Below are 13,055 nucleotides of genomic sequence, written 5' to 3' on the forward strand. Positions count from 1 at the left end.
AATACTTACCTAATCTGTAACTCTAAAAACAGTGGCTATAAAAAGCCCCCTTTGTAACCTATAAACGATACATATACAGGAAAAAAAAGAAAAAGCAAATACAAAAAATTTTTTTTAGAGAGGTGAATCTTCTATTTTTTATTTTTTTTTCATATTCGAAAGCATATATACATACATAAACAGTTTGATAAATAGCTTTAAAATGTGAAAAAAGGGTTTTACCTTTCATTTTTGCGTAAAAAATCGAGGTTTCTAACCTCCGAGGGTTGCGTACGACGGCGGAAAGGACGACATGTGGACGCGTAAAGCACGTGAACCGTCTGATAACGGAGGCTTGGCCAGAGCTCCGAGGGCCCCCTTTTCCTTCCTCTTTCAGAGGATTTTTAAACTTCTTTTAAAAAAAAACATGGATAGAAATGAAATTTTAAAGTTTTTTTAGTATTTATAAGCTTCTCAAACGACGTCATTTTGGGGTGATCATTTAGTGACCAAAACGGCGTCATTTCAAGGCCTTAAGATCCGCGTGTTGACCCGTAACCCGGGGAGGATCCACGTGTTTTCGATATTTGGGGAAATGTCCCAATTGGTCCTTCCGTTTTTTATTTTTTGTAATTAAATCCAATTTATTTTTAATTCGGCCCAGAACTTTGTCTTTCAATTCAATTTAATCTTTAGGGCCATTTTGGCGTATATACGGAACGACGTCGTTCCTTGGGAATAGGGTATTTTGCCCGATGAGTCCCTAACCTTTTGCGCGCGTTTCATTTAAATCTCAGATTCAGTTTTATTTTTCTAATTTCGCCCCTGTAATTTTATAAAATTTTAAATTTAACCCTATGTTTTTTATTAATTTGTTTTATCCTAAACCTATATATTTTATTATATAATCATACAATTATTTTCACATGTTATTTATTAGGTATTAATCCTTTTATATATATATATATTAGTTTTATTATTATTATATTATTCAAGTAAATGCTATTTTGAAATCATTATTAAGTATTATATTTTTATTTGTATTATTTATTATATTATTATTATATTGTGTATATATTTCATCTTCTATTTTTATTAAAATTATTTATTACATATTTTTATATATTTTGTATCTATTATAAATTGTTTAAAAATTATGTATATTATATCATATGTTAAATAGATTTAAAGATTTTATATATATTTTGTGCATATAATCTTTTTAAAAAATATTATCTATTATATATTTTATTCTCTTAAAAAATCCTAATGTTTTATATTATTTATTTAAAATATTTAACATGTATAATATTTTTAATTGTTTTAATAATAAAAGTCTTTTTATACATATTTTTAAAAATATTTTTCTATGTATATTAAATTGTTATATTCTTTTCTTTTAATTTTTTTGTTTTATATCAATATTGATTTGGTGTTTTAATTATTCGTATTTTTTAAGTGCTATTTTGTCACTTTTTATTATTATAAATTTTGATTTCCATTTCTATTTTTATTCTTTAATTTATTATGAATTCTTTTGTATTTCTATTTGCCAACATTGTATACTGATTTTATCTTTTAGCATAATCATCTTATGATGTGTATATTTCATTATTTTAGGTTATTTCCTATTTGTCTATATTATTATGAATTGTAATATGTTGTAATTTACTACCTTTGTCTTGTGATATGTATTAACGCCATTCTTACGCATGAGTCAATGTTTTAAATAAAGAAATTCATTTTTACCAAATTACTCAAATGTTTTCCAAAATATAAAGGCAATACTTAATGTTTGGAAGCTTCGGAAAAATAGTGCCCTAACTTACTATGTTGCAATTTTTTCATGTTGAATTCAAACATTCAAGTACCCTTCTAAACGCTTTGAGTTCTTTAAAATATAAATAACTATTTTTGAGATTTTAAAGCGTTGTGTCCTAACTCACTAGATATGGCGTTTTGTTGTTTCGAAATAGAAATTTTTAAAAGACAAGCTTAGCTTCAAAAGTTTTAAAATATTGCTTCTTAACTTACTGGATGAGATATTTTGACTCGTTTGGAATAAGCAAATCTAAATTTTTCAATCAAAACATTCTAAATAAAAGAGGATTGCATCTCAAAACTTTCAAATTTCCGATATTAAAAACACTTGATAATCAATTAGGTACCAATTTTTGGGCGTTACGAGGGTGCTAACCCTTCTTCTTGCTTAACCGACTCCCAAATCCGTTTTCTCGACTTTCGTAGACCAAAATTAATGTTTTAAAACAAAACATTTTATAAGGTGATCCAATCACACCTAAAAAGATTGGTGGTGACTCCCATTTTTGTTTTTCTTAAAGTCGATTCCCATTTTCCAAAACTCGATTTAAAAAGGGTTTCGACAGCTTGGCGACTCCACTGGGGAATCAATAAGAGAGTCATGCCGTATAATTGATTACCTTTTGTCTTAATGTCGAAAATTTGAAAAATTTTAAAATTCAATCCTTTTTGCATTACATGTGTTTGTATTATTGCATATGTTATATATTCTGATACGCATTGCATTTGCATGACTGTTGTGGTCACACCCTTAAGTGGGAGTGAAAAACTACGCCTTCGTGAGGTTTTCGCCTCCGTGCAGGATAGTGGATCACTTTCGGGATACATCCGTACCTATGGTTTCGTGAGATTTTCATCTCCATATAGCCATAGCGAAATGTATTCCCCTGAACTGAACTCGATTCAAATGAGCCTATAATGGGTGAGAATCGAGGAATCTGCTGGTTCAGGTACTTTAAATTTTAGAACTAAAACCTCATACAGAAAAACTGTAAGAGCTCAACTTAGTTAGAATTATACTTTAGATATTACCCTCACATATCATTCTTGAGTTTATTAAGATTATATGATACTGACTGTTTCCTTTTTTCATTGCATGTCATTTCGCATTTAAAAGGTATCGATTCATGGTCAGTTTCTAAGTTAGAAAGTTTTATTATGGAGAACGGACTTCTTGATAGAGTGGAGGATAACGCTAACGTCCATAGATGGTCTAAGCAAACTCAGCTCGGAAAAAGGGATAGCATAACTGTGGGATATATGTCGGAGCTGTCAGACTACACTCGCATCAATGTCACACAAAATAATCTGCAGGAGCTTAAGGCGATTTGGGATCAGTGGGGCAATGAGACCAAGCAATCATTCTACGGTAAGTACGGAGATTTTCCCTATTTGTTTGATATTCATGTTGATGAGAACTTGTTTCGAGCTCTCGCTCAATTTTGGAACCCAGCATACAGTTGTTTTACCTTTGGGGAGGTAGATTTAGTGCCTACTGTGGAGGAGTACACAGCCTTACTTCGGTGTCCTAGATTTCAGTGTGATAGAATTTATTCTCGAGCTGCTTGTGTCCCAACCTTTGGTAAGAAGTTGATGACCATTACGGGGATGAGTGAGCAGTGGATTATGGCTAGAATTAAAGAAAAGGGTGAGAGTAAGTGCATTACATGGGGAACTTTGAAAGATCTGATCCAGACACATCCAGACGAGGTGAAGAGAGTAGACATTTTTACCTTAAGTTTATACGGATTAATGGTTTTCCCCAGGGCCTTGGGATATATGGATGAGGCGACCACGGATCTCTTTCATCGACTTAGTAAATGGGTCACTGTTGTTCCTGCGATTTTGGCAGAGACGTTCAGGTCCTTGAATGCATGTAGGAGGGCCAGTGTAGGCCGGTTTGTTGGTTGTGCTCAGTTACTTTTAGCTTGGTTCTACAGTCACTTCCGATTGATAGATAGGGTGGTTTATCGGGTTTTCTTCGATGACTATTCCCCGTTGAAGGACATAGCAGCTTCAACTAGGAGAGTTGATATTCTTGAGGAAAATTGGATCGCGCTACTCCAGAACCTGCAGTCAAAGGATGTGGAGTGGAGAGCTCCATGGATGGTTCCTGGTGAGATTCTTTACCGATGTGGTAGTTTTGATTAGGTCCCTTTGTTGGGAATTTGGGGTGCCATTTGTTATGCCCCTTTTCTTGTGTTGAGGCAACATGGATTGAGACAGTTCATACCGACAATTTACGGGTTAGTTCAAAGTGAGTTCGTATATAGAGGAGCTGACTACAAGAGGAAAGTCAGTGAGATCTCTAGTGTTTGGAACAAGACTTGCCGATTAAAGGGAGTAGCTATTAGCCCTGCTACGACTCCGGGGTACGTCGAGTGGAGAAGTAGAAGGATTAATGATAACATCCCTAGGCCAAGTGCGGAAGGAGCTCAACCAATGGAGGAATATTTACAAGTGATGCCCTCAAAGTTAGAAATTATGAAGCAAGAGTTTGAGAGAAAGAACTTGGAGCTTGAGAAGAGGATAGCAAAGCTCGAGGAAGAAAAGATATACTTGAGCTTATACATTGACGTTCAAAAGAGGAGGTTGAAAAAGAAAGGAAGGAGAAAAGGAAGATAGAGGAGGATCAGGATGATTTAAAGAAGCATTACAAAAGGGCACAAGAATCCTTGAAGAGAGCGAGAATAGGAAGGTCTTTAGATCAGTTGCAGAAAGAGGTCAGAGAGGAAAAGTCCAAAGCCGAATATTAGGAGAGGAAGTTCCAAGAGGTGAAATTACGAAATTTGACCTTAGAAAAGGAAAATCAAGGGTTAAAAACTAAGGTGACTGGGCTTGGACGGTCCCTTCATCTGCAACAAAGTCGAGATTCCATGGTAGAGGTAAAGGAGCTAAAAGGCAGAGTTGAGGAGTTGGAATCAGCATTGCAAGATAGTAAGCTTTTTATCGAGCAGCTTGAGGCACGAGAAGATTATTTAAAGGGAGAATTGTGCCAGTCTAAAGAACAAATCAGAGATAGAGATTACCTTATTGGAGAAGCCATAATTCAAATCCGAGAGGTAGCTAAACACATTCGAGACTTGGCAGTACGAGCTGATGTATTGAGTTTGATGCATGAGTCGTCGTCGGATATAGGTCGAGAATTAGCCTTTTTATTAGATAGAGTTAAAACTTTGGGCAGTAGGGCGAAAGCATATTTGTAATCCTCTTATATGTAAAGATATTCTTTGTCTAAATAAAGTTTTCTAAATGAGATTAAATTAGAATCGATGTCCTTTTTGCATTTCATGCATTTGCATCTCATAACATTTCATCGTATTGTTTGCATTCAAAGTTATAGAAAGACTCTAATTAGTTAAAATTACCTCAGAAGTAGAAAAGAAAATCTGGAAACCACGTATCAGTACAGAACTCGTGCAAAATATAGGAATATGGATTAAAGGTTTGAACAATTACAGAAGGACATGCAGGACCAATTGCAAGAGAAATTGGAAAAAATGCAGAACGACATGAGGGAGCAAATGGTAGAGGCTCAGAGAAATATGATGACTGAGATGGCTCAGTTGCTGAGGGCCACTGAGGCTTTACTCCACCCCACGGGCCTACACAAACCGAGACACCTCCTAAAAGACCATCTGTCAATATAAGGCCTTAATATGGGCCGGTTGATGCAAGGATCCATATGAATTACCCAACTGGTTCAGGATTCAATTTGGGTGATAACCCTACCAATCCCCTCATTCCTGATTTGGATATGGCTGAAAAAGAGGATTTGAGGGCTGAAGCTGCAAAACAGTTGGAGGAACGTTGCCGATGGTTGGAGGAGAAATTCAAAGCTTTAGAGAGTACTGATAGGCATCATGGAGTTGATGCCAAAGATCTAAGCTTGGTCTCAGAATTGGTGCTTCCTCACAAATTCAAGATGCCGAAGTTCGAGAAGTACAATGGTATTACTTGTCCAGAGGCCCACATCATGATGTTCTGTAGAAGGATGACTGGGTACGTAAATAATGATCAGTTGTTGATCCATTGTTTCCAAGACAGTTTAGCGGGAGCGGCAGCCAGGTGGTACAATCAGTTGAGCCGGGCTAGAATAAATTCATGGAGGGATCTTGCGCAAGCCTTCATGCAGTAGTACAATCATGTGACTGATATGACTCCTGATAGGATCACTCTGCAAAACATGGAGAAGAAGCCTAATGAAAATTTTAGGCAATATGCGCAGATGTGGAGAGAGGTGGCAATGCAGGTTCAACCACCACTGCTAGAGAAGGAGACCACCATGTTATTCATCAACACTCTGAAAGCTCCATTCATTACTCACATGATTGGAAGCACTACCAAAAGCTTTGCAAACATAGTCATGGCAGGGGAAATGATCGAGAATGCTATAAGGGGTGGCAAAATCGAGGGGGAAGCGGCCAAAAGATGGGCTCCAAGGAGAAAAGACAATGAGGTGAACAACACAAGTAGCTTCAACTCAAAGGCAGTCACAGTTGGTCAATCTAAAGTAGCTGCGGTTGGACAACAAGGTTTTCAAAGGCAGGAATCAGGCACAAGACACGAGATGATGCAATTCACACCTATCCCTGTGACGTATCATGAGCTTTATCAAAGTCTATACGATGTACATGCTATTGCTCCTTTCCACTTGAAACCATTACAGCCTCTATATCCTAAATGGTATGATGCAAACGCTAGATGCGAGTACCACGCTGGAATATCAATGCACTCAATTGAAAATTGTACCGGATTCAAAAAGGTCGTGGAGAGGTTGATCAAGATAGGGGTTGTGAAATTTGACAATACCCCAAATACTAAAAACGCTTTTCCAAATCATGACAATCAAGGAGTGAATGCCATTGGCGAAGCTAGTGAAAGAAGGATGAAGGAAAATGTTGCTGAGGTAAGGATGCCTATGAAGGTAATTTGGGAGGAAATGATGAAGAGAGGGATGATAACCTCTAAGGGTGAAAGAGAAAGAACGAGAAACTACTGTGAGTTCCATGGAGAGGAGGGTCATGAGACCCAAAATTGTGAAGAATTCAGAGCCTTGGTGCAAGGCTGTATAGATAAAAAAGAGCTACAAATTTTGAAGGTAGCTCTTATAAAAAAAAATATGTGTGCTGGAAGAGGAACAACAAAGAACCAGTTGGCCAAGGATTATTATTTCCTTGCAGGGGAATAATAAAGTAGGGGCGCAAACAGTGCCTAAGGTCATAATCCATAAACCTGTGTCCTTTCCTTATAAGGATAACAAGAGGGTACCATGGAGTTATAACTGTCAAGTGATAATGCCGGAGAAAGAGGATATAGCAAGTGCTTCTAAGAAAGCTCAAGGTGAGGGTTACCATACACGAAGTGGGAAGCGATATGATGCACTAGGTGTTAGAGAGAAGCCCACAAACAGCGTTAGTATGGAGAGAAAGAAGGAGGCTAAATTGCCTATTAAGGAGCCAATAAAAGAAGAGGAGGCTAAGGAATTTTTAAAGTTCCTTAAGCATAGTGAGTATAGCATGGTCGAGCAGTTGCGTAGGCAGCCGGCTCGTATATCAGTATTGGCTCTACTTTTGAGTTCTGAGGCGCATAGGGAGGCATTAATGAAGGTGCTCAATGAAACATATGTCACCCACGACATATCCGTTAACAAGCTAGACCGGTTGGTGAATAACATAAGCGCGGATAACTTCATTTACTTTAATGATGACGAAATCCCACGGGGGGGCAGAGGGTCAACTAAGGCTTTGCATATTACTACTCGATGCAAGGGGTACACACTCCCAAGTGTGCTCATTGATAATGGATCGGCCTTGAATGTTCTACCATGGTCTACATTAAATAGATTACCCATTGACGACTCTCACATGAAGACATGTCAAAATGTGGTAAGAGCCTTTAACGGTACAGAAAGGAAGGTGATGGGAAGAATTGACATCCCTTTGAAAATCGGGCCAAACATATACGAAGTAGACTTCTTGGTGATGGATATCAAGCCTTCCTACAATTGCTTACTAGGCAGGCCTTGGATACACTCAGCAGGAGCGGTGCCCTCGTCATTACACCAAAAATTGAAATTAGTAATAGATGGACATTTAATAACCATCAATGCGGAGGAGGACATTATAGCCGCAGTCACTAGCAAGGCCCCTTATGTCGAGACGAACGAAGAGTCTATTGAGGGTTCCTTTCACTCTTTAGAGTTCATAAATGCAACCTTCATTTCAGAAGGGAGGAAGTTTCCGGTGCCGAACATAGCAAGAGCTACGAGGATGACTCTACAAATGATGGCAGGAAAGGGAGTCTCACCAAAAAAGAGGTTAAGAGATATTTACAATAAGGGAATTAGATACTCGAACTAAGAGAGAAGAGAGATCGCTTCAGTCTGGGCTTCAAGCCAGACTATAAGCAAAGAAGGAAGGAAGTTGAGAAGCATCAAGAGGGAAGAAGGGTGCGCTTAAATAGAAGAGAAGTGGAGTGGGAGCCGATGACATTCCCTCCACTATCCCAAACTTTCATATCAAGAGGGTTACTCATAGAAGGAATTCATCAGCTTAATGCTATACAAGATGAAAGATCAGAGCAAGGAAATCTTGAGGGCATTCGCCCTTACGAACCGGGAAGCCCTCTGAACAATTGGACTATGGAGGAACTTCCTGTAGTCTTTAGAAATTTTTTAGAGTAATTATCGAAACATTATTGTTACTCTAGAGCCTAGGAGTAATATAATTACATTTGTGAAATAGGCTTACGATAATTTATTATTATTTAATAAAACATAACTTTTATCAATTCAAACGAGTATTGTTTCATTTTTGTCAATCAATATTCCGTTAAATTTTGACCATTCTTATTCTTTCATTCATAGTACATAAATAATCATCCTTAAATTCATTCATTCTTTATAGATCCCTAGATATCAATGATATGAGCACTGTTATAACAAATCCTGATTTCTCTCATGAGCAAGACATGTGTTTAGAGGAATCTCAGGATTTTGAAGATGTCCAGGACTGTGATGTGTCTTTAGATCTTTTGAGGATGGTAAAACAGGAGGAGAAACAAATCATGCCACATGAAAAAGAGGCGATAGAGAATGTATCTCTAGAAGAAGGGAAAGAAGTGAAAATTGGCATGCATATTGTTGAAGACACAAGGCAGGGACTGATTGAGTTGCTACGAGAGTTCAAGGATATCTTGGCATGATCCTATCAAGATATGCCAGGGTTAAATACCGATATTGTGGTGCATCGTCTCCCAATAAGACAGGAATGTAAACCAGTCCAACAGAAGTTGCGAAGAATGAGGCCAGATATCGTGTTGAAAATAATGGACGAAGTCAAGAAGCAGTTCGATGCAGGGTTCTTACAAGAGGTGAAGTACCCTGAATGGGTAGCTAATATTGTACCAATTCCTAAGAAGGATGGGAAAGTACGAATGTGTGTTGATTACAGAGATTTGAACAAAGCTAGCCCAAAGGATAATTTTCCTCTACCACACATAGACACTTCGGTAGAAAATACAGCAGGACATTCGTTGTTCTCCTTCATGGATGGTTTCTCAGGGTACAATCAAATAAAGATGCATCCCGAGGACATGGACAAAACCACCTTCATAACATTGTGGGGTACGTTTTGTTACAAAGTAATGCCTTTTGGATTGAAGAATGCAGGGGCAACATACCAGAGGGCTATGGTGACCTTATTTCATGATATGATGCACAAGGAAATTGAGGTGTATGTCAATGACATGATTGCCAAGTCTCGAATGGAGGAGGAACATATTGAAGTTTTAAGGAAACTATTCTTGAGATTAAGGAAGTTTCAGTTAAAACTTAATCCAGCAAAGTGTACTTTCGAGGCTAGGTCGGGGAAATTACTAGGCTTTGTGGTCAGCGAAAAAAGAATAGAAGTTGACTCAGACAAAGTTAAAGCTGTACGAGATTTGCCTCCACCACGTACTCAGAAGAAAGTTCGAGGTTTTCTTGGAAGGTTGAATTACATTGCTCGGTTTATTTCACAATTAACTGAGAAATGTGACCCTATATTTCGTCTCCTTAGAAAACACAATCAAGGTACTTGGGATGAGGAATGCCAGAATGCCTTCGATAAAGTCAAGCAGTATTTGTTAAACGCTCCAGTATTATCTCCACCTAGTCCAGATAAACCATTAATTCTGTACTTGTCGGTGTTTAGTAATTTCATGGGATGTGTGCTTGGTCAGCATGATGAATCGAGAAGGAAGGAGAAGGCGATATACTACCTCAGTAAGAAATTTACAGAGTGTGAGATGAGATATTCGTCGATTGAGAAATTGTGTTGTGCTTTAATTTGGACGACTCGAAGGTTAAGACAGTACATGCTATATCATACAACTTGGCTTATTTCAAAACTTGATCCTTTGAAGTATATGATGGAATCAATAGCGTTGAATGAGAGAATGACGAGGTGGCAAATTTTGCTTTCAGAATTTGACATAGTTTATGTGAGCCAGAAGGCTATAAAAGGAAGTGCGATGCGGATTTTCTAGCTAGTAGAGCTTTAGAAGACTATGAGCCGTTGAACTTTGATTTCCCAAATGAAGAGTTGATGTGTGTGGCAACTACAGAGGATTGTTCTTGGAAGTTGAGTTTTGATGGGGCATCCAATGCAGTAGGAAATGGAATTGGGGCGGTCTTGGTATCCCCAAATGGCGATTACTATCCATTTACATGCAAATTGGATTTCGATTGCACAAACAATATGGCCGAGTATGAAGCATGCATTATAGGACTCTGAGCGGCTATAGAGTGAGGAATAAGAACATTGGAAGTATATGGAGACTCTGCATTGGTAATCTACCAGCTTAAAGGTGAATGGGAGGCAAGGGATCCTAAACTAATCAATTATCGAAAGGTAATTTTGGGGTTACTTGAGGAGTTCGATGACATCACTTTCAACTATATCCCGCGGGATGAAAACCAAATGGCAGATGCTCTAGCAACCGTGGCTTCAATGATCAGAGCGGATAAAGAAGACGAGATGAAACCCATTCAGATGAGTATTTTTGAGGCCCCAGCTAGCTGTTGTAACATTAAGGAAGAGGAAAAGAATGATAATCCTTAGTATTTGGATATATTGCGATATGTAAGAGATCGTAAATATCCAGAACAGGCAACCGAAAATGATAAGTGAACTTTAAGGAGATTAGCCTGCAATTACGTCTTGGATGGGGACATCTTGTACAAAAGAAGAAAAGACCAAGTACTATTGAGATGTGTTGATGCCGTGGAAGCTAAGTTAATCTTGGAGGAAGTTCACGAGGGTGTTTGTGGAATGCATGCTAATGGTTTCACGATGGCTAGACAAATCATGAGGTTTGGATATTATTGGTCTACTATGGAAGGGGATTGTATCAACTACGCCAAGAAATGCCATAAGTGTCAGATCTATGGAGACAAGATTCATGTACCATCTTCACCTCTACATGTTATGACTTCTCCATGGCCTTTTTCCATGTGGGGCATGGATGTTATTGGGCCAATATCACCAAAAGCTTCAAATGGGCATCGCTTTATTTTTGTGGTCATTGATTATTTCACGAAGTGGGTAGAGGCTGCTTCTTATACAAATGTTACTAAGTCGACTGTAAGTCATTTCTTGAAGAAGAAGATCATTTGTCAGTATGGGATGCCTGAGAGGATCATATCAGACAACGCATTAAACTTGAACAACAAAACAATAGCAGAAGTTTGTAGTCAGTTCAGGATTAAGCATCATAATTCATCTCCATATCGCCCAAAGATGAATGGGACAGTGGAAGCTGCTAACAAAAACATCAAGAAGATAATGGGGAAAATGACTGAAACCTACAGAGACTGGCATGAGAAGTTACCATTTGCACTCTTAGCCTATAGAACGTCCGTTAGAACTTCTACTAGGGCAACTCCTTTCTCGCTAGTTTATGGGATGGAAGCGATGTTACCCATTGAAGTAGAAATATTGTCTCTCTGAGTCTTGTCAGAGATAAAATTGGATGAGGCTGAATGGGTTCAATCCCAGTATGACCAATTGAACTTGATCGAAGAAAGGAGGCTAAAGGCTATTCGCCATGGTCAGATGTATCAGAAGCGAATGATGCGAGCTTACGACAAGAAAGTGCAACCGAGAGAATTCCACGAGGGAGATCTTGTGCTAAAAAAGATCCTTCCCATTCAGAAGGACTTTAGAGGAAAATGGATGCCGAATTGGGAAGGGCCATATATCGTGAAGAAGGCTTTCTCTAGAGGTGCATTGATTTTAACAGAAATGGATGGGAAAAGTTTACCCAATCCAGTGAATTCAAACTCAGTCAAAAAGTACTTTGTTTAAAGGGGATGAGAATCCAAGGTGAAAACCCGCAAAGAGCACCTTGAGATTTCAAAAAAAAAAATAGAGAGTCCGAGGTGAAACCCCGCAAAGGGCGCCTTGTGACCAAAGGGGTTTTGAGTTGAAAACCCGAAAGGGCAGCTCAAATTTTGAAGGGCATACAGTAATCTTGCTATATCTGATTCAACAAAGAGCGAAGCATGTTGCATATTGGGGCATCAACAAAGTACTTTGGATCTTTTAAACATTTGTTGAACTCAAGGAAGGTTTCATGGAGCTGGTGTATAGACGCTTAAGCGGCGATATCTAGGGCATCTAACTTTTGTCATGTTTGTTATCTTTAGATTCTTTTTCTTCTCAAAGATAGGCTATATCTAACTTTTATCCTGTTTGCTATCTGTAGATTCTATTTCTTCTTAAAGATAGGCTTTCAGATTAATTCCCTTTGTATTTTTGACAAATTCATGATTCTCAAGATTAAATTCATCTTCCATTATTTTTAAAGTGTGTTGCATTAAATAATGATAGATAAACTAAATAATTTTCACAAATGAAGTTTTGTTTATTTACTCTGGAAGTTTCTAGATAATACAAGAAACTAAAATGGAATAATTGTTCGAGGAATTCACATAAGTGAGGTTTGAAAGAACTCAAGGAGGTTCCTCCTTTGGTCCAAAATGATGATTGGACAAAGAAAACGATTCGATTATAAGAGAGGATCATCTTACAAACAATTTTGATGGGTCATAGCATTTGAAGAATGGTACGAACCCACGGGCTGAGTAAGAATGATATTTTGAGAAGAATAAGGATGAGCTTAGACGAAGGAGTGAGTAGTGATGTCTGGAATAAAAGTCATATTCATAAACATTTTGCATTATAACAGGTTTAATTAGGAGCATTTGACTC

General features: G+C 37.9%; 1 protein-coding gene across 1 annotated transcript; it reads left to right on the forward strand.

Moving 5' to 3' along the window:
- The first annotated feature begins 5,956 nt into the window (after nt 1-5,956).
- On the forward strand, nt 5,957-9,006 carry LOC108471363 (uncharacterized). The gene is made up of 4 exons (XM_053021341.1): nt 5,957-6,901; nt 6,984-7,855; nt 8,029-8,119; nt 8,794-9,006. The coding sequence occupies exons 1-4, from the start codon at nt 5,957-5,959 to the stop codon at nt 9,004-9,006; spliced, it is 2,121 nt and encodes a 706-aa protein (XP_052877301.1).
- The last annotated feature ends 4,049 nt before the right edge of the window (nt 9,007-13,055 follow it).

This window comes from Gossypium arboreum, chromosome 11 (genome assembly GCF_025698485.1).
Source record: "Gossypium arboreum isolate Shixiya-1 chromosome 11, ASM2569848v2, whole genome shotgun sequence".
Lineage (NCBI taxonomy): Eukaryota > Viridiplantae > Streptophyta > Magnoliopsida > Malvales > Malvaceae > Gossypium > Gossypium arboreum.

Excerpts from the sequence above, each read along its gene's own strand:
- LOC108471363 (XM_053021341.1), top strand. The coding sequence starts at position 5,957 with ATGACTCCTGATAGGATCACTCTGCAAAACATGGAGAAGAAGCCTAAT. Across the intron at positions 7,856-8,028 it reads TCAGCAGGAGCGGTGCCCTC|AAGGGAGGAAGTTTCCGGTG; the intron begins GTCATTACACCA and ends CCTTCATTTCAG. Across the intron at positions 8,120-8,793 it reads GGAGTCTCACCAAAAAAGAG|GATTTTGAAGATGTCCAGGA; the intron begins GTTAAGAGATAT and ends GAGGAATCTCAG.